This window comes from Neoarius graeffei, chromosome 11, assembly GCF_027579695.1.
Source record: "Neoarius graeffei isolate fNeoGra1 chromosome 11, fNeoGra1.pri, whole genome shotgun sequence".
Lineage (NCBI taxonomy): Eukaryota > Metazoa > Chordata > Actinopteri > Siluriformes > Ariidae > Neoarius > Neoarius graeffei.
The window spans coordinates 46538807-46565403 of NC_083579.1; the positions used below are offsets into that span (position 1 = coordinate 46538807).

The following is a 26597-nucleotide window of genomic DNA, read 5'->3' on the forward strand; positions in this document are numbered from 1 at the left end:
TTCTGTGCTAAAACAGCTTTCTGCTTTTCTGCTAATAGAATCTACCACAGCATTGACCTGTGATTCAGAGCCATCAGATGCTTTGATACAGAAATTGGTTAATGACTAACAGGTGGATCATTGTAAAATGATTACTAACCCTACGTAACCTGTATTTACATACGAAAAAGTCATAGGGTATTATGTTACAGAGAGAGAGAGAGAGAGAGAGAGAGGGAGAGAGAGAGGGAGGGATTGGAGGAACATCTTATCCCCTTGCACTCACTGGCAATATCTGGGCACCAGGTGTTTCACTGGAGGGAGTCCAATCACAGGGCATGTCTGTGGAACATGCCAGAGCTGGGGCCAATCAATTTCAGCAAGAAAAAGTTTCTACCTTCTAATTCTGCAGCTGAGTCCTTTTCAGAGCACTATTCAGTCTGTTCTATGAGCCGAGTGCCATGATCAACTTTATAGGTATCCCCAAACAAGACAGTGCTCCTTTAGTCTGCTTTGGAAATAAGTGATTCCATTTGAAAATGACAACTGAGGCTTAGTTTTGCTGCAATTTCTTTATTGTAAATGCATTGTTTGTGGGTAGAAAGAGTATAAAATGTAGAATATTGCACAATATAAATCAATTGCACTTTCTCAAAGGTAAAGCGATCTGTGTCTCATTATGCTACACTTACAGCTAGTCCACACTGTGCAATTCGACTATAAATCTAATGTGTGTATGAATTATAAAAAATATATGGTTTAACTGATGTCTGGGCATCAAGTGGTTCCTAACAATATACTGCATTTAGCATTGAAGTAGATGTAGATTAAGTAATGGCTTGAGGGAAGTCGATATTTCTTGAGTAGCTAATACAAAGCTGACAAGTAATAACTGCTTAAGTTTTATATAAATAACATTTACATAGCCCTCGTTTTGTCTGTATCATGTCACTTCTCAGATCTTGAAGGATTTCAGGTTTTTGAGTTTGTACACAAATAAGCAAGTACAGTTCCAGTGTGTGTTATTAAGGTGACATTGATTGTAGAAAACACCATGTAAATTAGCTTGAAAAGATACAATAAAACTTCATTATTATAATGTTTGGACAATCGTTTCAGCCATACTACCATACACATTTTTCAGTATGAAAGACAGACTATTGTTGAAATCAAAAGTCAGTACAATTTATAGAAAACATTTGGTTTTGAGAACGCTTGAAGAGAAAGTCAGTTCCTCTCACAGAATATTACAAACTACTGACTTAATTATTTCTCAACAGCCAAATCTTCAACATCTAATTATCAACATAAGTTTCAACATTTGTAATGGAAAATATATAAATTTAGCTACGAACTAAAGTAGTCATGTATAAAGTCATGTGTTGTGCATGCAGTCAGTTAATTCTGCATTTACACACATTTCAGAACAACTCAAAATATGAACAACTTCCATATCTCAGTGAAAGAAAGAAAGAAAGAAAGAAAGAAAGAAAGAAAGAAAGAAAGAAAGAAAGAAAGAAAGAAAATGTTTTATGTTAAACATTCACTATATTTGACCCAAAGTTTGTGCTTTGCTGATTAAATCCAAAGTAGAATTATGGTGAACTACTTGTGGTGATTATTTGTTCCACTCCATAGAGCCCCTGCAGAAGGAGACAAGAGTTAGGACAGAAAAGGAAGGAAAGATTTTTGGGATCTGTCCTATGCTATTCTTACCATATTAAAAAAAAAAAAAATCATGATTCCAGTTTCCAGGGTGCTAGTAAAGATGCAATTCCTCATTAAAATCCAATGTCTAAATGCAGCCCCGATGCTACATTCTCAAAACACTGGATTGTGGTGTTTTCACTATTTGTTTGTCAGTGCAGAATTTGACAGTTTGGGCTCTGGATGTTCTCATGACGTTATGGCGCATGAATGCTGGAAATAAGAGCTCGATTCAGAGAAACCAGAGTCTCCAGCGTGCATGCTTCTTGGCTTCAGTCTTGGACTTGCGCTTGGGGGTGGAAGTGTACACTTCATGCGTATAAGGCAGAGAAGGATAGGGTGGGTCTACTGCCGGACACAGTCTTTTCATCAATGGCTGGAATTTATCCTCTTGCAACTTAAAGTCCAGCTCCACACTAAAGAAAGAGATATACACATTTACTTTAGGTATGAGTCTTCAGGGTTTATAGTGGTTATAATACTAATACCAGTACCAATTCTCATAAAAGTGCTCCAACATTCAATACCATGTAATACTATGCGATGTGAGATGATGTGATACAACATGAAAAGATAGCAATCTGGGTGTATTTCATGATTTTTCATGTTTACTGATGGAAAAACAAGATCGACTGTGAGCTACTGCTCACTTACGTATCCCCCTGCTCTCAGTTATATCAGAATGCAAACAATCAAAGGAATAGGACACTTATTATGAATGTTGACGTCAATAAATAATTAACCCTGAAACAAGTGTTTAAACCTGTAGAACAGGATAAAGCGGCTAGAGATAATGAGATGAGATGAGACAAGTGTTTAAAGAGCAGTGTTCTCCCCAGGGATTTTAAATAGCATCCTGGTAAACTGTCATTTTGAAATAGCATTTTGCTTCTTGAAATAGCATCAAAATCCACCCTATATGTTTCGTAAATACATTCAGTTGGTAAACAGGAATTCGATGTTCGACAGACCTGAAAACGGTATACATGGTATAGAACCCCAAGCTGGAGTTTAGTACCAAGTACCAAGTGGCTATGATTTGTGGTTGCTGAGAAAAAGGGTGTTTCAGACAGACGGAAATATGGAGATACGGACAGACTGACAGACAGAGGTAAAAAAAAAAAGTGCATCTCCCCCTCCTTTGGAGTGGGGGTATAAAAAGTGCTCTGCATATACAATGGGGTCCAAAACTCTGAGACCATATTGTAAATCTGGGAATTTTTTTTTTATGTATTTAAACCTGGAAATAAGCAAAAAAAATAGAATTTTGAAAATTCTAACAGCGAAAGGAAATGTGTAACATCTTCAATTCTACATCTTGAATACTGATTTACAATTCAATATTCAAGATGTTGCACAATTTCTTGATCACTATTCAAATGTCAACAAATGTGTGATATTGAACTCTTTTGTACAAAATGGCTTATCCCTTGTCATGGACCCTCTAGTGTGGTGCCTGTGCTACTGTTCCCCTGTGGGCTGCAGTGTTCCCTTATGGGCTACAGTGTTCCACCGGGGCACTAGGTGTCCTTGTCTTTGTCTGGAGTGTGTGTGTTGCAGAGTGGCCAGCCATCAGCTGACCGAGCAACACCTGGGCCCGGTGTAGCCTGTCTTTAAATCTCGGTCTGCTGTAGTTGGTCTCTCACTCTGCTCACCCGCCTGCACGATTTGTCTGGGGGAGATCTGCGTTGCCAGCAGACCAGACGACAGCAGAGGCGTTTTTGATTTTAGATTGATTTACCTTTATTTTTGTAGATCTACATATTTTTTTGTAAATAAATCATCTTTTTCTGTATTCTACCTCTCGTGTTGTCTCCCATTTTTGTTGCAGTCTTGTGCCAAACTGTGACACCCTTAACATGAATTGTATCCCTTCCATTGACGCATGTGTTCAGATGACGCACCAATGGATTTGATCTATCATGGATCATCAGGTTTTATAGAAACGTGGAGTCTGTGTTGGCTCGAGTGCACACTGTCATTTAAAGCAAAAAAAAGGGATATACAAAATACTCAGAAATATATAAGAAAGAATCTACTTTCAGTCAAATCATTGAATTGAAACTTCAAGTTGTAACGAAAACCTGTGTTAAACTGAGAAAGAATAACAAACAGAAGCATTTTCACTATTGATCTAAGACTTTTGGACCCTACTATATTTTCAGAAGAAAATATTACAACATCTTCCTACAATACGAATGAACTGAGTGAACATCTTTAAGAGAGCAACTGTTACACATGAGCATTTCAGTTCGGAGAGTACTGTTTCCTTTCTCCTCACTCGCCAGGGTCTACACTTTGCTCAGGAGTCAAGGTGCAAAACATGGCACCTTGCACACATTTTTAATGTCCATGCTCGCTAATACTGCTCTGTGTTTTCAGGGCTGCAACCCTCTCGCTCTATATTAAGATGACTGTTTAAGGCCCGGTCCCACTGGCCGATGGACACAAAACGTATGCAAAAAGGACACAGCGGACGAGCAAAATTTCGGGGGTGGCTCTATCCGTTTTCATCCGCTCCAGAAATGGACAAAATTGGCGAAAATTTGCGAAAACAGAATGGAAAAGAATGGACATGGGTAGTATATAGCGGGGATGTTAAATGCATGTTCATAGGAAGCCTAGCGGATGAAAGCGGATGGAAGTGGATGACAGCTCCGAAGAGGTTACCGGTGATAACTGAGAAGCGGACGCATAGCAGAAAGAGCGGATGCATAGCGGATGAAGGGGATGCATCACGTACACCTAACGGAAACAAAGGGGATGTTGCGCGGATGTATATCGGATGCAGACCGATTGTCCGCTAGGTGTCCTTCTACATACTCTAGACATACTCCAGACATCCTCAATATACGAGATACATCCCAGATATAAACGCTTTGTCCGTTTTGAATACTTTATATACGAGATGCATACGCTTACATCCTTTCTATTTCCGTGCTACTAACGATGAATAGACGTTTCATGTACCTTATCTTTCCTCCCTCTTTCCGTTTTCAGCTGCAGCGGATGTGAGTTGCGAGGATGCCCAGAGGATGCAGAGAGGATACAGCAGACGTTTAACGGATGATAACGGACATAGAACGTTTGTTGCTCGTATATGTCGCGGATTTACATCGTACACGGCAGAAAGTTCATCCGTTCTAAAAGTTTTGTGCAGCTCAAAACTTTTTGCGCGGATGAAATCACAGTGGACGGATGCTCGATGGATAGAGTGTATGAAGCACGTATGCAATGAGTACACAACGGATGCATAGCGTTTTCCAACGGATGGCAAAGATTTTTTTACGTTTTACATCCTCTTTGCATCCGTAAGTGCAGTGGGACCGGGCCTTTAAGTGGCAGCATGTTTTCAAACATAAACTCAGCACAAGGAGTTCATTGCTATCAGGGCTCAACAGCAACCAACACATTGCTTAATAATAAGTAAATTATAAGTAAATTACTGTATCTGTATCAGCATCAATGAATATGAAGAACAGACTCATATATTTTTTTTTAATTGCATCAATACATCCCTAATTAGAACAGACAAGATAATAAACACACGATCAAGATGTTAAATGGTAAAGCTGGCTGAACACAAAGATTTTGAAATAGCAACATGGTAGGAATTTTTTTTTATTATTGTCAGTCTGATCTTAGTTTGTTTGATCTGATATGTTCTATACGCACCAGCCACTTTATTAGGTACACCCATACACTTGCTGTTTTATGCAGTTATCTAATCAGCCAATCCCTTGGCAGCAGCACAATGCACAAACTCATGCAGATACAAATCAGGAGCTTCAGTTAATGTTCACTTCAAACATCAGAATGGGAAAAATTGTGATCTCAAAGTGTGACTTTCACTGTGGCATGGGTGTTGGTGAAAGATGGACTGGTTTGAGTATTTCAGAAACTGCTGATTTCCTGAGGTTTTCACACACAACAGTCTCTAAAGTTTATACAGAGTGGTGCAAAAAACACTGAGTGAGCGACAGTTCTGTGGGTGGAAACAAACACCTTGTTGATGAGAGGTCAGAGGAAAATGGCCAAATTGGTTCGAGCTGCCAGGAATGATATAGTAACTCATATAATCACTCTTTACAACCATGGTGAGCAGAAAAGCATCTCAGCATGCAACAGCAGAAGATCACATTGGGTTCCACTCCTGCCAGCTAAGAACAGGAATCCTAGAATCAAGAACAAGTTCCTATTAAAGTGGTTGGTGAGTATATATGCAATGCTGATATTTTTTCTTTCACTGATTCACTCCTTTTGTGCTTATTTTAAACTGTCATTAGAAAAGGATCATTGGTTCAATATAAACACACAGTTGCACATGTATTCAGGATACTAGTTGTGCTATGAGGGTGCATCAGTGTGAGACATCTGACCCGCTCTTCTCCCTTCAGTCTACTCCCCAGCTGATAAGATGATCTATGTGGACAAGAGCAGTTAAAACCTCAGATTAGCAGCCTGCTCCAGCTTTAATCTGATCTAAATAAAATCATTCTGCATGCAGCCATGTTCTGCATCTTGTGACTCGCTGATAAACAGTGCTGAGATGAAGAAGCTCTGCAGACACCACCACCCCACCCCTACTGCATAATTTATTCATTCCAAATATGCATAACAGGACAGATATGAGTACAGTCATGATTGTCAATTACACCTATTTATTTAAGATTAGTGGGTGCTCTAAATAAATTGCAACCATGTTGGCAGGCAATTGTATTCACCCATGCACAAAGCCCATGGTTTATTTTGCTTGTTATGAGATCACTTGGCACTGGAAGATACTCTGTGTGTGTGTGTGTGTGTGTGTGTGTGTGTGTGTGTGTGTGTGTGTGTGTGTGTGTGTGTCAGACTGCAGCCTGTGCTGATCTACACCAATCTCTCCTGCATGGAAAAAAAAATGTATCCTCTGATTTTTTTTTTCTGTTTTACTGTGATGGTGTGCTTTGACAACCAACACAGTTCTACTGAATGACAGACCTGTGCAAATAATTGAAATAAATTTATCTCCAGTGGGTTAAATTTAGAACCAACAGTCAAGTTTGTGTTTTATTCTTCTTGCACTGTTTGTGAAAGCTCAGCAATTCTTGGCTCTTATAGAATGAAGAGAATGGGCTAGCTGTGCATTGCTCCAGCATGTGTATAAGACTTTACTGAGCAATTAATCAAAGGGTACTGTAGGTCTGGACAATTGCTCTCTGTCATATATTTCATTATGTTCATGTAGATGATCAGTAACAAAAGAACTTTGGTAACGAAAAGATTGGCAAAATGAAAAGCTTTATATTGATAATATTCTGTTCAAGGTTCACATTCCCATCCTTGCACATGAAGTTTGTACTATTCCAGCATACGTTACATTTCTTTGACTGGCAGGATAGTTATGGATTCATAAACTCTTTTGTTAACACCAGATAAAGGTAACCTCAGGTCTCTCTCAATTATATGCTCTAATGCTTTAGCTGACACACACACATACACTAATACACTCACAAAGTAGGATTGAGAGAGTATCCCCTTGAGTATTTTATCGGCAAAATAAAGTCTTGCCAAGCACTGTGTATTGCCATAAATATTTGAGCAATAGGTTTTTCTATTAAGCCACTGATTCTGTGTTGACACAAAACTGTTAGGTCAAGATTGATTGTGTGGTGTTTACTGTGTAAGTCGCTGGATCTTTAGCAGTAAGTGAGGGCAAGTTGGACAACCAACTGTCTGTATTTCAGTAGGCTACTTTGATGACCAGATTATTCTGGAGCCTTGGTTGTGCATGAGCATTTTGCCTCATCTCTGTACTTTAAGACTTTTATCAGTTCTCAATGCAAGAACAGTTTTGTTACAGCCACAATATGGCCATCCCAGGAGTGTGCTAAGCAAGTAATAAACATGATGAGGTATGCTATTGATTATTATTATTAATATCCAATAACATTTCCTGAATGTTTTTTAACAATTGATTACTTAACTATTGCAATGTTTTATTAATTAAAGGACAATGTGCCATACTTTTTATTCATGTCATAGAATATCCGTCAATCAAGTTGGTTCCTGTTAACACTTACAATATCAGTCAAAAGTTTGGACACACCTACGCGTTCATAGGTTTTTCTGCATTTCAACTATTTTCTACATTGTAGAACAACACTGAAGACATCAAAACTATGAAATAACATATGGAATGTATGTGGAATTATGTAGTAAACAAAAGTGTTAAAAATAAAAACTAAATATATTTCATATTTAGATTCGTCAAAGTAGCCAGCGTTTACCTTGATGACGCTTTGCACACTATTAGCATTATGTTATCAAGCTTCATGAGGTAGTCACCTGGAATGCTTTTCAATTAACAACTGTGCCTCTTCAAAAGTTAATTAGTGCAATTCCATGCCTTCTTAATGCATTTGAGATCAAACAGTAAATGGTAAATAATAAAAAAAATACAGTAAATCGTCCTATTCCACAAATGTAGTAATCCATATTATGTAAAAAAAAAAACACTCAACTAAGTAAAAAGAAATGACATCCATCATTACTTTAAGACATGAAATGACTTTTAATTAATAAAATAAAGAAAAATAATTGATTTAGAAGGTATGTCCAAACTTTTGACTGGTACAGTATGTTACAGCAGCTATAAACAGTCATTCCCTCACCAGCTTCTCTTTTCCTCGCTTTTGAAAAGAACAAAACCAAAAAATTCAGCGTGTCACATGACTGAGATATCCTCCTGAGTCAGAAAGCTTAAATTTACAGTTTTAGCTCTACTTGTTACAAAATGTTGAAACTGGAAATTCCTTTAAAAAATTGAAGATGATTTTACCATATCAGCAAACACACACTTGTTTTTAATCTGTGTATGTGAAGTGTCCACATTACAATAAGTGCATTAATATAATCCTTGCAACAAGTGTCTAGATCAGAGCCATGATGTAATAGAAACTGAATCCTGACCAATCAGAATTGAGCATTCAAGAGTGCTTTGGTATAATTATAGTTATCAATCTTGTCAGCTGATTCATTATTGTTATTCACAAACAAGTCCCCAAAAAAATGCAATTAGTTTGCCATTTTCAGGAGTTTATGATTCTGCTTTCTAGCAATGTTGTAAAACATGGCTATCTCTGCTGTTTCGCCATCCCTTGCCTGTTTCCCCCCGTCTGTTTAATGAGCCATCAATGTCCATTCTCTTGGATGCTTGAGATGGATAGAGGATACAATGAAAGGTAAGTTAAGGAAACGGAAGAGGATTTACTCTCAGAATCAAGCGAGAAAGAGGAACAGGATGGCTGACTGAGCCGATCATCTGATTGGCACTTCAGGCTAAAAAGCAGAGCTAACCATCATAACTGTCAGGTTATGCTCTCTAGACAGCTCAGGAACAGATTGGCGCAATCACACATACTCTTTTCCCCTTTTCCTGCTTCAGACTGTTTCAATGAGTCAGCAGGGCTCATTAGTGCTGACTACAGCCCAACGTTCAACCCATTGCTGGCTCCCAGCTGCACACCGTATCTTCTCTCTTTATCTCTTTTTCTAACAGCTTAACAGACTAAAGCTAATCACACAGAGTGAAGAGAGCTCATACAGCTGAACAGATTCATCTGGACCCACCGTAAAGCATTGGATTGTCTCAGTTTATTCCACTGCCATAAATTCTTTATTGGAAACAAACTCATGACTTATAATGAAAAACAGAGCTCATAAAAGCGACAAGGAAAGAAATCAACCACTCAGTGAATAATTAATGCTAACAGGACAGTAGCAATAATTGTCCTGGAGAGAAGCAAAGGCAAGCAAAATGCTGCATAATACTTACAACAACCTGGTTTAAATACATTTTATGTAAACAATGTTGAAGTGTTGGAATGCTGAATTTGCCTGGCATTAAAAATGCATGCAGTTGTGATTTCCCCTGTGTAATGTAAGTGGATACCCACTTAAAAAGCTCATGATGTGAAGACAGTGGGCATTAAACCTGAACAATAATTCATACTCTGTTGTCGACAGTCATATCGGATTCATATTGGATGCTATGAAACAAAGAACAGGCCTTCAGGTATGCAAAAAACTGAGGGAGAAAAAACATAACTTAATTTTTAATGGATGTATGTATCCATTCTCTATACATTACTGCCTGACTTTATGCATCTTTCAATATCCTTTCAGCAATGCATTCAGATTAAAATGATAAAGTGGACAAAGAGGAAAACAAAACAACCCTCTAGGTATCTAGACAATAGAGGTTCAATTTCCATATTAAATCTCAGACTGTTTCTCAATATGACATAAATTGCATGTTTGCAGTCTTATTTACGCATAGAGTGGTGCTTGAAAGTTTGTGAACCCTTTAGAATTTTCTATATTTCTGCATAAATATGACCTAAAACAACAACATTGTATGCTTGTCTGCAGTTTGCTAAAGATCATATGGACAAGCCAGAAGGCTATTGGAAAAATGTTTTGTGGACGGATGAGACCAAAATAGAACTTTTTGGTTTAAATAAGAAGCGTTATGTTTGGAGAAAGGAAAACACTGCATTCCAGCAAAAGAACCTTATCCCATCTGTGAAACATGGTGGTGGTAGTGTCATGGTTTGGGCCTGTTTTTCTGCATCTGGGCCAGGATGGCTTGCCATCATTGATGGGATAATGAATTCTGAATTATACCAGCGAATTCTAAAGGAAAATGTCAGGACATCTGTCCATGAACTGACTCACAAGAGAAGGTGGGTCATGCAGCAAGACAATGACCCTAAGCACACAAGTCATTCTACTAAAGAATGGTTAAAGAAGAATAAAGTTATTGTTTTGGAATGGCCAAGTCAAAGTCCTGACCTTAATCCAATTGAAATGTTGTGGAAGGACCTGAAGCGAGCAGTTCATGTGAGGAAACCCACCAACATCCCAGAGTTGAAGCTGTTCTGTAAGGAGGAATGGGTTAAAATTCCTCCAAGCCGGTGTGCAGGACTGATCAACAGTTATGGGAAACGTTTAGTTGCAGTTATTGCTGCACAAGGGGGTCACACCAGATACTGAAAGCAAAGGTTCACATACTTTTGCCACTCACAGACATGTAATATTGGATCATTTTCCTCAATAAATAAATGACCAAGTAGAATTTTTTTTCTCATTTGTTTAACTGGGTTCTCTTTATCTACTTTTTGGACTTGTGTGAAAATCTGATGATGTTTTAGATCATATTTATGCAGAAATATAGAAAATTCTAAAGGGTTCACAAACTTTCAAGCACCACTGTACATAAGTGATCTCCCTACGTAGATATATAGAACATCAGATCCTGCTTTGCTATTATAAATACCTCCACTGTTCTGGGAAGGTTTTCCACTTGATTTTGGAGCATGGCTGAGTGGATTTATTCATTCAGTTAAAAGAGCATTAGTGAGGTCAGGCAGTGATGTTGGGCGAGGAGGCCTGGGGCACAGTCTGCATTCCAGTTCATCCTAAAGGTATTCCGTGGGGTTGAGTTCAGAGATCTGTGCAGGACAAACGTTCTTCCACTCCAACCCTGTTAAACCATGTCTTCATGGGCCTCTGTTTGTACACAGGGGTATTGTCATTGGAACAGGTTTGGTCCCTTAAGTTCCAGTGAAGGACGAATCTTACATTAAAAACAACACAAAGACATTCAAGACAATTGAGTTCTTCAAACTTTGTGTCAGCAGTTTGGGAAAGGCCCACATATGTTTGTGATGATCAGGTGTCCACAAACATTTGGCCATCTAGTGTAAATTTTAGTTAAAACCGAGTTTTTGTTGTTATTTTTTGACTATTTTTTAGAAATCAGCTCGAGACTACCACACACACACACACACACACACATTATATATATATATATATATATATATATATATATATATATATAAATCAGAGCCCTGTGATGACCTGGCGACTTGTCTAGGGTGTAGCCACTTGTCAGGGGGAAGTCATGGCCTAATGGTTAGAGAAACAGCTTTGGGACCAAAAGGTTGCTGGTTCGATTCCCCAGACTAACAGGATTGACTTAAGTGCCCTTGAGCAAGGCACCTATATCGATACAAATATAATGCGCATACGCAAAGTCACACACCTTAATCACACACCTTAACCTAACCCCCAACCACTCCGGCAAGAGTGGTGGTGTACCTTGTGTCTGATTAGCCAAAGAAAAACTGATGATGTGATCATCAGTTCGGGCATTGAACCCGACCAACTGAACTGTAGCAGTATAACTGTATCGGTACAAAACCCACAAATGTATGGGTTTCGTATCGGTACTGTAGCGCTTCGCTGTAGTGTGGACAGATGAAGCGGCTCTGTATCGATACAAATATAATGCGCATACGCAAAGTCACACACCTTAATCGATGTCTTCACTGAATAAAATAGTAAAGAACGGAGATTCGTTTGTTTCTTTCTCAACTGCCTCGCGCGTTTTATATGATTCGACTGAATAAATGACCACCAGAAATACAGACTGTACATTGACAACAAAAAGTACACACACATTGTTTCATCCGTATGGAAGCCGAGAGAGGCCCTTCATATTATCCTTTTTTTTTTTATTCACCTTGTTATCCCGATATAACGACATAATTAATTCAGGATCTCGAGAAAACAACACAACTAATTTGAGATCTCGAGAAAACAAAACCGTTATTTTGAGATCTCGAGAAAACAAAACACTTATTCCGTGATCTCGAGAAAACAAAATTATTTCATGATCTCGAGTAAACAGCTGAGAAATGGTTCATTCAGGTACACCAAGAGACTTGTGATATGCTGACTTTGGGGCTATTTCTCATTCTGTATAGACGCAACTTTGGTCATTAGAATGTCTGGAATAATCGATCACCTAAAAAGGCAATATTTTGATCAGGGGTTGACACAGGGAGAGATTGCATTAAGTCTTTTAATAAGGGATAATTTCAAAATTAGTCTGCGGCACCTCCGCAGAAGACTGGCCCGACTTTGTCTCTACCGACGGAGATACAGTGATCCAGCTGAGATCATGAAATAATTGTTTTGTTTTCTCGAGATCACGGAATAATTGTTTTGTTTTCTCGAGATCTCGAAATAACGGATGCCATATATTCTTAGAAGGAAGTTACTCGGTAACCACGGAAACATTTCGCGCACGCACATTTCAACTACTGTGAAAGAAAACCGCAAACATTTCTCGCTAGTGTGGACAGATGCACTAAACTGTACTGGTATACTTTGTATCGATACAGTTATACCACTTTCGTACCGATATAAGTGTGAACACAGCAATAAAGGCAGCAACAGCCAAATTGTTAGGGTTTTGCTGGGATTCGAACCTGGTTCATTGGTGTGATGATCCAGCAAACCCCCACTAGGCCACCAGGGGAATGACTCAAATGCAGAGGCGTGAGGCGGAAGTAGAAAAAGTAACAAAAGGTTTATTTATACTATGTACACTATATACAATCCAGGGCAAAACAAAAAAAAACAAAAACAGAGTATAATTCAAAAAGAAAAAGGCAAAAATGCAAAAGCTCAGAAGATCCACAAAACACAGTACAAAGGAAACTGGAGATAAACATAACAGCACAAAGACTCCGTGACAAGAGGACTGAACTCAGGGGTATAAATACACAAACTAATTAAGGACACAGGTGAAGATAATTAGGACTAAACAGGCAATTAACAAAAACACAAAACACAGGAACAGTGGCGGCCTCTAGAGGCCAAAATAAACATGACATGAAAAGGAAATAACAGCGGCCTCTAGAGGCCAAAACAGTCCTAGTCCTAACAGGACCCCCTCCTCTAGGAGCGTCTCCTGACGTTCCCAGGGCGATCCGGATGGGCCGAATGGAAGTCCCGACACAGTTCTTTATCTAGGACATCCCGAGCAGGAACCCAGCAGCGCTCCTCAGGACCATAGCCCTCCCAGTCCACCAGATATTGCAAGCTGCCGCGGACCCGGTGGGAGTCAAGCAGGCGATGCACAGTGAACACAGTCTGCCCCTGGAAGATGCGGGGGGGTGGGGGGTTCCTAGGGGCAGGGGCATACGTAGACGTCAGTACGGGCCGCAACAGGGAAACATGGAAAGTGGGGTTGATCCTCAGAGTCCGGGGCAACTGGAGCCGGTAGGAGACAGGGTTCACCCTGCGCACCACCTTGAAGGGGCCAATGTAGCGAGGAGCAAGCTTGCGGTTCTCCACCCGCAGCGGAAGATCCTTAGTGGACAGCCAAACCCGCTGCCCAGGGCAGAAAGTGTGTGCAGGTCTTCTGTGGCGGTTGGCCTGAGTCTGGTTGGTTCTGGAGGTCTGTATGAGGGTCTTCCTGACCTTGATCCAGGTCTTGCGACACCGTCTCACATATTGGTTGACCGAGGGCACCCCCGCGTCCTCCTCCTGGTCCGGGAACAGAGGTGGCTGGAACCCGAATTGGCACTGGAATGGCGACAGCTTGGTGGCCGATGACTGCAGGGTGTTGTGGGCGTACTCTGCCCATGGCAGCCAGGTGCTCCACGATGTCGGGTTATCCATAGCCAGGCCTCGCAGGGTGGTTTCCAGGTCCTGGTTGAGCCTCTCCGTCTGACCATTGGACTGTGGGTGAAACCCAGAGGAGAGGCTGGCAGTGGCTCCGATGACCTTGCAGAACCCGTGCCACACTCGGGAGGAGAACTGGGGCCCTCGGTCTGAGACGATGTCCTGTGGAAGACCAAAGACTCGGAAGACATGATTAAATATAAGTTTCGCTGTTTCAAGAGCAGAGGGGAGTTTGCACAGAGGTATGAAGCGGCAGGCCTTGGAGAATCTGTCAACAATGACCAAAATGACCATGTTACCTTGTGACTCAGGGAGACCTGTGATGAAGTCGACTGCCACGTGGGACCAGGGACGCCGGGGAATGGTCAGAGGATGCAGGAGACCCTGGGGATGCTGTCGTGGGTTCTTGGTTCTGGTGCAAACCTCACAGGACAGGACAAATGACCTTACTTCCTGCTCCATGTTAGGCCACCAGAAGCGTCTTTTCAGGAAGTCCAGGGTCCTCCGAGCTCCCGGGTGGGCGGTGAGAGGGGAAGAGTGACCCCACTGGAGAACCTTGGCCCGGGCTTGATGTGGGACGTACAAGAGGCCCGGTGGCCCCGTCCCAGGACCGGGGTCCTGGCGTTGGGCTCGTCGAACAGCCTCCTCAATACCCCAGCGGACAGGGGCCACAATCCGGGACACCGGGATAATAGGCCCGACTTCATTCTCCCTGTTAGTGGCAGAGAACAGCCTGGACAGTGCGTCAGGTTTGGTGTTCTTGGAGCCGGGACGGTACGAGAGGGTGAAGTCAAACCGACTGAAAAACAGGGCCCACCTAGCCTGTCGAGGGTTCAGTCTCTTGGCTTGCTGGAGGTACTCCAGGTTCTTGTGGTCAGTCCAAACCAGGAATGGATGTTGCGCTCCCTCCAGCCAGTGCCTCCACTCCTCAAGGGCCAGTTTGACCGCTAGCAGTTCTCAATCCCCCACATCGTACCGGGACTCCGCAGGACTCAGGCGGTGGGAGAAGTAAGCGCAGGGGTGCAGCTTTCCTTCCGAACGTTGAGAGAGTACCGCGCTGACACCACTGTCCGAGGCGTCCACCTCCACGATGAATGGTTGGGAGGTGTCCGGGAGGACCAGAATGGGTGCCATGCAGAAGCGGGCCTTGAGGTCTTTGAACGCCTTTTCTGCCTGAGGAGACCAGCCATAAGATCCACCTGTCCCTTTCGTGAGGTCTGACATGGGTGCTGCCACAGAACTGAAGTTCCTGATGAACTTGCGGTAGAAGTTAGCGAATCCTAAGAACCGCTGAACCTCCTTAACGGACTTGGGAGTAGGCCAGTCCCAGACGGCCAGGGTCTTGGCAGGGTCCATTTGGAGTTGGCCTGTCCGTACAATAAATCCCAGAAAGGAGACCTCAGGAACATGAAATTTGCATTTCTGGGCCTTGGCGAACAGATTGTTCTGTAGCAGCCTCTGGAGAACCTGGCGGACATGGTGACGGTGCTCCTGCACGGTCTTGGAAAAGATAAGGATGTCATCGAGGTAGACAAAGACGTACAGGTTAATCATGTCCCTTAAGACGTCGTTGATTAGGGCCTGAAAAACAGCTGGTGCGTTGGTGAGTCCGAAGGGCATCACCTGGTATTCGTAGTGCCCAGACGGGGTGTTAAAGGCAGTCTTCCACTCGTCTCTCTGTCGGATACGGATGAGGTGGTATGCGTTCCGTAGGTCCAACTTGGTGAAGACGGTGGCGCCTTGGAGCAGGTCGAAAGCAGTGGACATCAGCGGAAGGGGATATCGGTTGCGCACAGTGATCTTGTTCAGGCCCCTGTAGTCAATACATGGTCAAAGCCCCCCATCCTTCTTGCCGACAAAGAAGAAGCCAGCACCAGCAGGTGAGGTGGAGGGTCGAATGAACCCAGAGACCAGGGCGTCTTTGAGGTATTCCTCCATAGCCTTGCGTTCTGGCTGAGAGAGGGAAAACAGTCTGCCACGAGGAGGGGTAGTCCCAGGGAGCAAGTCGATGGCACAGTCGTAGGCCCGGTGCGGAGGAAGAACGGCGGCCCTGCTCTTGCTGAATACCTCCTTGAGATCCCAGTACTCTGTGGGAACTTGAGATAACTCGGTGAGATCAGGGGGCTCGGCAGGAGACACAGGAGAGCTAGAGAGCAGACAAGAGGCATGGCATGCAGGGCCCCATTCCACAACCTGGCTTGTTACCCAGTCTATGCGAGGGTTGTGGCGAGTAAGCCAAGGAAGGCCTAGAATAACTGGGAACTCAGGTGAAGGAATCAGGTGCAGGGATATTTCTTCCTTGTGACCTTGAGACTGGAGGAAGACTGGAGAAGTAACTTGAGTGACTCTTCCATCACCTAACGCTTGGCCATCGAGGGCAGACACAGACAGAGGGACTTCAAGAGGTGCAGTAGGTATATTGATGCTTTGGGCGAAGTGAATATCCATAAAGTTCCCAGCCGCCCCTGAGTCTATCAAAGCTTGACAAGAGTGGACAGACTCACCCCAGGAGATGGAGACCGGGATGTAGATTCCTTGGCCAGGGAGTCCGGGAGAGAGGGTAGGCCCCGTCACAACCCTCCCTCGGCTGGACGGGGCGGTCCTTTTCCCAAGAGTTCGGGACATGATGCTCGGAAGTGACCAGGCTTGCCACAGTAGATGCAGCACTTGTCCCTCCTTCTGCGCTCCCTCTCAGATGCGGAGAGGCGAGTACGACCCACTTGCATGGGTTCTGGACAGTCACTGAAGGAGGTAGATGGTCTCCAGGTAGAGGTAGGGAGGCTGGGGGGGCTCAAGGCTTGGTGGCGTTCTCTCATCCTGTTGTCCAGACGAATAGCATGTGAGATGAGGGTTTCGAGGTCACTTGGGCATCCAATAGAGGCCAGACCGTCCTTGATGGGGTCAGACAGACCATGGTGGAAGGCTGACACCAGGGCAGTCTCGTTCCATCCACTTACTGCTGCGAGTGTTCGGAACGAGATGGCGTAATCTGCGACGCTTCCTCCTTGCCGGATGGACATGAGCTTTCGGGCTGCGTCGGTACTGATGTCTGCCTGATCGAAGACCCGAAGCATCTCTTCAGAAAACAGCTGGAAATCAAAGCACTCAGGTCCCTGTCTTTGCCAGATAGCAGTAGCCCAGGCTCGCGCCTTACCAGCTAATAAGGTGATCACAAAGGCAATCTTGCGGCGATCCGTAGTGTAGGTGGTAGGCTGAAGCTCAAAGGTGAGTTGACACTGGGTAAGGAACTCTCGGCACTCACTGTGCTTGCCGTCATACCTCTGTGGTGCAGGAAGGCTGGGTTCGCGAGGTGAAGAAGGCAGCATGGCAGGAGGCACTGGAGCAGGAGTGGGAGCTGGATCAGGAGCAGGAACTGGATCAGGAGCAGGAGATGCAGGCAGAGATGTCAGCTGTGCCAGGGTTTTCCCAATTTGCTGAAGCAGTTCCTCGTGGCGAGCAAGGGCCTCACGTTGGCTGGTGAGCGTACGTCCATGAGCGTCCATGGTCGCTCCGAAGCGTGTCAAAGCTGCCATAATTCCCTGAAGGTTGGCCGGGTAGACAGTTGAAGCAGCCTCTGCTGAGTCGGTCATGACGGAGTCTTTCTGTTAGGGTTTTGCTGGGATTCGAACCTGGTTCGTTGGTGTGATGATCCAGCAAACCCCCACTAGGCCACCAGGGGAATGACTCAAATGCAGAGGCGTGAGGCGGAAGTAGAAAAAGTAACAAAAGGTTTATTTATACTATGTACACTATATACAATCCAGAGCAAAACAAAAACAAAGAGTATAATTCAAAAAGAAAAAGGCAAAAATGCAAAAGCTCAGAAGATCCACAAAACACAGTACAAAGGAAACTGGAGATAAACATAACAGCACAAAGACTCCGTGACAAGAGGACTGAACTCAGGGGTATAAATACACAAACTAATTAAGGACACAGGTGAAGATAATTAGGACTAAACAGGCAATTAACAAAAACACAAAACACAGGAACAGTGGCGGCCTCTAGAGGCCAAAACAGTCCTAGTCCTAACACAAATGGTGCAGTTGGAGTCTTGTTCTCAGACTCAACTCGGACTCGATATACAAGAGCAGCTATGGATACAGACTGCAAAATGAAGCAACCATCAGGCACATCCTCTACATGGATGACATCAAGCTGTATGCCATGTTTGAGCGAGACATCAACTCACTGATCCACACCACCAGGATCGACAGCAATGACATTGGAATGTCTTTTGGACTAGATAAGCGTGCCCAGAGGGTAATAAGGAGAGGGAAAGCAGTCAGAACTGAGGGCATGGTGCTACCAGATGGCATAATAAGAGACATGGAAGACAGCTACAAGTACCTTGGAATCCTTCAGGCAAATGGCAACCATGAAGAGGCCACCAGGAAAGCAGCAACAGCCAAATACCTACGGAGGGTAAGGCAACTCCTGAGAAGTCAGCTGAATGGGAAGAATAAGGTCCGGGCCATCAACACCTATGTTCTGCCAGTCATTAGATACCCTGCTGGCATAATAAGCTAGCCAAAGGAGGAGATAGAGGCCACCGACATCAGGACAAGAAAATTCCTGACAATGCATGGAGGGTTTCACCCCAAGTCCAGCATCCTGATGCTGTACACTAAGAGGAATGAAGGAGGCCAAGGACTAGTGAGCATCAGAGCCACTATCCAGAATGAAACAACAAAGATCCATGAGTACATCAGGGAGATGGCCCTGAATGATGAAGTGCATAGTGAATACCTCAGACAGCAGAAACCCGAGAAGGAAGTGCAAAAGGAACCATCATGGAAAGGCAAACCACTGCATGCGATGTACCACTGGCAGATAGAAGAAGTGGCTGATATTGAAAAATCCTACCAGTGGCTCAATAAAGCTGGACTGAAAGATGGCACAGAGGCACTAATCATAGCAGCACAGGAACAGGCCCACAGCACAAGATCATTAGAGACCGGGGTCTACAACATGAGGCAGGACCCCAGGTGCCCCTGAGACAATCCAGCACATAACAGAAGGGTGTAAGATGCTAGCAGGAAGAGCATATATGGAATGCCATAACCAAGTGGCTGGCATAGTGTACAGAAACATCTGTGCCAAGTATGGACTGGAAGTCCCAAGGTCAAAGTGGGACACACCTTCAAAGGTGGTTGAGAATGCCCAAGCTAAGATCCTGTGGGACTTCCAAATGCAGATGGACAAACTGGTAATGGTTAACCTACCAGACATAGTAGTGGTGGACAAATGTGAGAACAAGGCTGTGGTGATAGATGTGGCAACAATCTATCAGGAAAAAGGAACTTAGGAAGCTTGAGAAGTATTAAGGGCTGAAAGAAGAGCTAGAAAAGATGTGGAAGATGAAGACAACAGTGGTCCCCGTGGTGATAGGAGGAGCCTTCAGTGTAGTGACCCCCGAACTGGGAGAGTGGCTCCAACAGATCCCAGGAACAACATCAGAGATCTCTGTCGAGAAAAACACAGTCCTCGGAACAGCTAAGATACTGCACAGGACCCTCAAACTCCAAGGCTTCTGGTAGACGACCCAAGCTTGAGGGAAAAAAATACCACCCGAAGGAAGGGGTGAGTGGGGAATTTTATATATATATATATATATATATATATATATATACAGTGGCATGCAAAAGTTTGGGCACCCTTACTGAAAATGTCTGTTACTGTGAATAGTTAAGTGAGCAGAAGATGAACTGATCACCAAAAGGCATAAAGGTAAAGACAACACATTTCAGCATTTTCTGCAAGATTTGTGTATTATTTTTGTTTTGTACAATTGGAGAGTGAAAAAAGAAAAGGAACACCATGCGAAAGTTTGGGCACCCCAATACATTTGAGTTCTCAGGTAACTTTTACCAAGGTTCCAGACCTTAATTAGCTTATTGAGCTGTGGCTTGTTCAAATTCTTCGTTAGGAAAGGTCAGATGATGCAGATTTCAAAGCTGTATAAATTCTCTGACTCCTCAAACTTGTCCCTAAAATCAACAGCCATGGGCTCCTCTAAGCAACTCCCTCGCATTCTGAATAATAAAATAATTGATGCTCACAAAGCAGAAGAAGGCTACAAGAACATAGCAAAGTGTTTTCAGGTAGCTGTTTCCTCAGATTGTAATGTTATTAAGAAATGGCAGTTAACAGAAACAATGGAGATCAAGGTGAGGTCTGGAAGATGAAGAAAACTTTCTGAAAGAACTGCTTGTTGGATTGCTAGAAAGGCAAATAAAAAACTCTGTTTGACTGCAAAAGACCTTCAGAAAGATTTAGCAGACCCTGGAGTGGTGGTGCACTGTTCTACTATGCAGCGACACCTGAACAAATATGACCTTCATGGGAGAGTCATCAGAAGAAAACCTTTCCTGCATCCTAGCCACAAAATTCAGCATCTGAAGTTTGCAAATGAACATCTAAATAAGCCTGATGCATTTTGGAAACAAGTCTTGTGGACTGATGAAATCAAAATAGAACTTTTTGGCCACATTGTGCAAAGGTATGCTTGGAAAAAAAAAGGGTGCCAAATTCCAGGAAAAGAACACCTCTCCAACTCTGAAGCATGGGTGTGGATCGATCATGCTTTGGGGTTGTGTTGCAGGCAGTGGCACAGGGCACATTTAATTGGTCAAGGGAAGCATGGATTTGAATAAATACCAGCAAATTCTGGAAGCAAACATCACACCATCTGTAAAAAAGTTGAAGTTAAAAAGGGGATAGGTCCTACAATAAGACAATGATCCAAAACACACCTCAAAATCTACAATGGAATACCTCAAGAAGCACAAGCTGAATGTTTTGCCATGGCCCTCACAGTCCCCTGACCTAAACATCATTGAAAATCTGTGGATAGATCTCAAAAGAGCAGTGCATGCAAGACAGCCCAAGAAACTTGTAGAACTGGAAGCCTTTTGCAAGGACGAATGTGTGGAAAATCCCCCAGGTAAGAACTGAAAGATTATTAGCTGGCTACAAAGTGTTTACAAGCTGTGATACTTGCCAAAGGAGGTGTTACATGGTACTAACCATGCAGGGTGCCCAAACTTTTGCTTCGGGCCCTTTTCCTTTTTTGTCATTTTGAAAATGTAAAAGATGAAAATAAAAAATGGTTTTTGCTTAAAATATAAAGGGAATGAGTCATCTTTAACTTTATGCCTTTTGGAGATCATTTCATCTTCAACTTGCTTAACTGTTCACAGCAACAGCAATTTTGACCAGGGGTGCCCAAACTTTTGCATACCACTGTGTGTGTATATATATATATATATATATATATATATATATATATATATATATATACTCTAGCACAAAAATTAATGCTGGCTAAATAGAAAGGTGTCAGCATTAAGTTTTCAGCAGTTTGTGCTACAGTAGCTTTTCTATTGGATTGGACCATATGGCCTAGCCTTCATGCCCCATGTGAATCAGTGAGTCTTCGACACCCATTACCCTGTCACCGGTTCACCAGTTGTCCGTCCTTGGATCACTTTTGGTAAGTACTAACCACTGCATACTGGGAACACCCCACAAAATGTGCCATTCTGGAGATGCTCAGACCATCTAGCCATCACAATTTGGCCCTTGTCAAAGTTGCTCAGATCCTTACACTTGCCCATTTTTCCTGCATCCAACACATCAACTTCAAGAACTGACTGTTCTCTTGCTGCCTGATATATCCCACCCCTTGACAAGTGCTATTGTAATGAGATAATCAATGTTATTTGCTTCACCTGTCAGTGGTTTTAATGTTATGGCTGATCGGTGTGTATCTCTTCAGCACAAACAGTGTGTATCACATCAGCACAATGCGTAAAATCATGAAGATGCAGATCAAACAACATAATGGGAGAAAAAATGTGATCCCTTTGACTTTAACTGTGGCATGGATGTTCATGCCAGATGGACTGCTTTGAGTATTTCAGAAACTGCTGATCTCCTGGGATTTTCACATACAACTTCAGCTGTTTTAGCCCATTCACCTCAAGTTTTGACGTTTTGTGTGTTCTGACATTGCACTCCATGGTTGTAAAGAGTGATTATATGAGTTGCTATAGATTTCCTGTCAGCTCAGACCAGTCTGGTCATTCTCCTGTGAACTCTTTCATCAGTAAGGTCTTTCAGCTTGTGGACTCTGGGCTCACAGGGTGTTTTTTTTGTTTTTCCCACCATTCTGTGTAAACTCTAGAGACTGGTGTGTGTGTGTGTGTGTGTGTGTGTGTGTGTGTGTGTGTGTGTGTGTGTGTGTGTGTGTGTGTGAGAGAGAGAGAGAGAGAGAGAGAGAGAGAGAGAAAGAATCTCAGGAGATCAGCAGTTTCTGAAATATAGCTTAAAAATGGCCTAAATGTAACTAGCTTGAGAGTGTAATTGGCTGGGGTCTGGGGAGGGATGACTTGAGCAACACTAGCCAGTCATGGGTGTCTGTGAGCCGATACATATGGAAGAGGGCAGATGCAGTTGCTGGCTTCATATGTTAGGCTTCACTCTCCTTGGTTGTTAGCTGTTGTGTGATAGCAGAGAGCAAGTTAGTGGGTAGGAATTGGCAAATGACCAAACTGGGTCCAGGAAAACTATATGGTGATACATTAGGATTATTTACTACTATACCCCTAGAAACACCCCATGGTAGCATAACAGGCAGGTGTAAAATGCAATTTCTTCAAGTCCAAGATAAAATAACAAACAAGCAAAACTACATTTGTAGATCAGATTCTTAAACCTATGTTCTTCCTCTTCAAAGATCTACTTTTGTATAGCCTATAATTCAGTTTTACAACCAGGGTAATTATTGCCCTGTAAATTGCTTGTTTTCTTTAGTTATTTAAATCCTACCACATTGCCAGATACTTGTGAATGTGCTGAAAAATTATCAAATGGAACTGATGAAAATCAATCCAAAACTAGAAAAGCACTCCGAGAGCGCAGACCTCCGCCAAGAATCCTTAAAAAAAATCCGGGATCCAGAAGGTGATCCGGATCACCGCCAAAATTTAATGGATTGTTATTTGTGCCCAGTCACACCTCTGGAAAAAATTTCAGAGCAATCCGTTCATAACTTTTTCTGTAATGTTGCTAAGAGACAAACAAACAAACCAACGCTACCGAAAACATAACCTCCTTGGCGGAGGTAACAAAGAAGATGAAATGTCATTCCACTTGGTTTCAAATCTGTGTTTATATAAATATGAAAAATAATTATACCTTTCATATCAACCTCTGTTAACTGACTCCTCTGGCTACAACAAATGTCTCATCTCTCATCTCATTATCTCTAGCTGCTTTATCCTGTTCTACAGGGTCGCAGGCAAGCTGGAGCCTATCCCAGCTGACTACGGGCGAAAGGCGGGGTACACCCTGGACAAGTCGCCAGATCATCACAGGGCTACAACAAATGTATTTCAATTAATTTCTAATCTATCTCAAGAAATGCATTCCCACTGTCATCTGCAGTCTGCTGGACTGTCACTTTTTTTTTAATGATAAATGGGAAGCTCATATATACAGCATCTCCTTTGGTTTGGGAATTCATATAAATTTAAATGAATGGGAAAAAAGCATATACAGATTGCATTCAGATGGTTATATGACATATTCATAAATAAAAAGATCAAAATGTTAACGTAAAAATGTGACATATCAGTGTGCTTGTTGGGATGAGTGTGACAGCACTGAACCATAATAGCTTTGTTGGTCTTGAGTGACAAACAGCACTATGCATTATGAATATAAAATTCTTCAACAGGAACCTCAGTATTTTTCCACTATAATTTCTTCCTTACACTCTATCTCATTCTGTCATTGACACACATATTCACGCACATCTTATAGGTCATTCTGTGATTATATAATGATGTGATCCAATGCTCTCTGTTGCTGATAGAATGCTCTCTGGCTTTGTATTACATATATAAACACTTAGAGGATGAATGATCACAGAAGGAAAAGGCTGCTCTGTTCTGTCATTAATTTTTATGAAAAATGTATGTTCCAGTGGAAGATATTCAACTATAGCTGTTCAACAGTACTCTTACATAGGGTTTGTTGTTGTTGTTATTGTTGTTTTCTCTTTTTTTAGGTTTCTTTACTTCCCTATAGCTGCAGTTTTGGTTACTGATTATGTTGGATAGCTATTCTGTGTATAGGCATGAACCCAAGTAAAAAATATGTCCTAAAAGGTCTGAGTCGAAATATCGCATTATATACAATGAATATCATGGTATAACTGACAGCAAGAAACTGTCCTCTTCCAACTACTGAATTGAAACGAGCTCAAGACTCATCTGTGCACATTCCCAAAAATAAAGGTACAATTGAGGGTGTGTTTTGCACCTTTGATAACTATCTCTTGCCTCGACACATGAATATAGTATACCTTTTAGAATACTTTATGTACATAATTGGACCTTAAGGACCACTGATGTATTTAATTCAAGGTACACCATGTAGACTTCCTCGGTAAAAGACACATACTAACAGGAGCGGCCCATGAGCATAGATTTTGGTGGGGCAGCAAAACATAAGATACAGCCTTAAACACAATTAAGCAGAGAGGTTATCACACTTGACTTATGCTATCATCTCGTATGAGGTGAATTTTTAAAATAACCTTTTAATAGGCAGTTGAGAGTTGTCAAAACTTAAACAATGACTTGCTAATCACATAGTTTCAAATCAGAGCTAAAAAATTATGGATTAAAAAGAAAGCAGAGTTCATTTACATTCAAATGGATTTTTGAAAGAAATTTGATATATCTGTATATTGCATGTGCGTTCCCCTTAACTATTGTGTAAGATGTCCACAGAAGAAGCAATATCATTAACTGCCCTGTCCACTGCAACTCCCCCATTCATAAACAGTACATTCATAGAGTGAGTATTCCTGCCCCAATGAGCCTCTATTAGGACTGGTTATAGTTCCTATTTTTTACCTAGGTGCAATAATAATACAGAGCTTCATTGCTCAACATCCTGAAAGGCAACCAAATCAGTGGGATATTGGCTTACATTTGACAATTGGCAACATTTTTTTAAAACCAGTGGTCACTCGAAAGAGGTAATTCGTATTCGAACAGAATTGTTAGAATACTAATTCTGTTAGAATACTAATTACCTCTTTATGGGGTTGTAAATGAGGACTTTACAATATTACAAAATTTGTTGAATGGCTGGTATATACAGTGCCTTGCAAAAGTATTCATACCCCTTGAACTTTTTCACATTTTTCCACCTTACAACCACAAACTTAAAAGTTTTTTATTGAGATTTTATGTGATAGACCAACACAGAGTAGCACATAATTGTGAAGTGAAATGAAAATGATAAATGGTCTTCAAAATTTTAAACAAAAATCTGAAAAATGTGGTGTGCATTAGTATTCAGCCCCCTGTCCTCTGATACCTCTAAATACAATCCAGTGCAATCAATTGCCTTCAGAAGTCATCTAATTAGTTAATAGAGTCCTACTGTGTGTAATTTACTCTCAGCATAAATGCACTTGTTCTGTGAAGGCCTCAGTGGTTTGTTAGAGAACACTGAGGAACAAACAGCATCATGAAGACCAAAGAACTCAGCAGACAGGTCAGGGATAAAGTTCTGGAGAAGTTTAAAGCAGGGTTAGGTTATAAAAAAATATACCAAGCTCTGAACATCTCAAGAAGCACTGTTCAATCCATCATTCAAAAATGGAAAAAGTATGGCACAACTGCAAACCTACCAAGACATGGCTGTCCACCTAAAATGACAGAGCGAGCAAGGAGAGCACTGGTCAGAGAAGTAGCCAAGAGGCCCATGATCACACTGGAGGAGCTGCAGAAATCCACAGCTCAGGTGGGAGAATCTGTGCACAGGACAACTATAAGTCGTACACTCCACAAATCTGGCCTTTTTGGAAGAGTGGCAAGAAGAAAGCCATTGTTGAAAGACAGGCATAAGAAGCCATGTAGGAGACACAGCAAACATGTGGAAGAATGTGCTTTGGTCAGATGAGAACAAAGTTGAACTTTTTGGCCTAAATGCAAAGCGCTATGTGTGGCGGAAAACTAACACTGCTCATCACCCTGCACACACCATCCTCACTGTGAAATATGGTGGTGGCAGCATCATGCTATGGGGATGTTTTTCTTCAGCAGGGACAGGGAAGCTGGTCAGAGTTGATGGGAAGATGGATAGAGCTAAATACAGGGCAATCCTGGAAGAAAACCTGTTGGAGGCTGCAAAAGACTTGAGACTGGGAAGGAGATTCACCTTCCAGCAAGACGATGACCCTAAACATACAGCCAGAGCTACAATGGAATGGTTTAGATCAAAGAATATTCATGTGTTAGAATGGCCCAGTCAAAATCCAGACCGAAATCCCATTGAGCATCTGTGGCAAGACTTGAAAATTGCTGTTC

General features: G+C 42.2%; 1 protein-coding gene across 1 annotated transcript in view; it reads right to left on the reverse strand.

The window, feature by feature from the left end:
• Positions 1–1918: 1918 nt before the first annotated feature.
• The window catches only part of insyn2ab (inhibitory synaptic factor 2Ab), a 69499-nt gene continuing 44820 nt past the window's right edge, over positions 1919–26597 (reverse strand). Inside the window, exon 3 of the mRNA XM_060933019.1 lies at positions 1919–2102. Coding sequence (XP_060789002.1) covers positions 1919–2102 — 184 coding nt within the window. The remainder of the gene's footprint in view (positions 2103–26597) is intronic.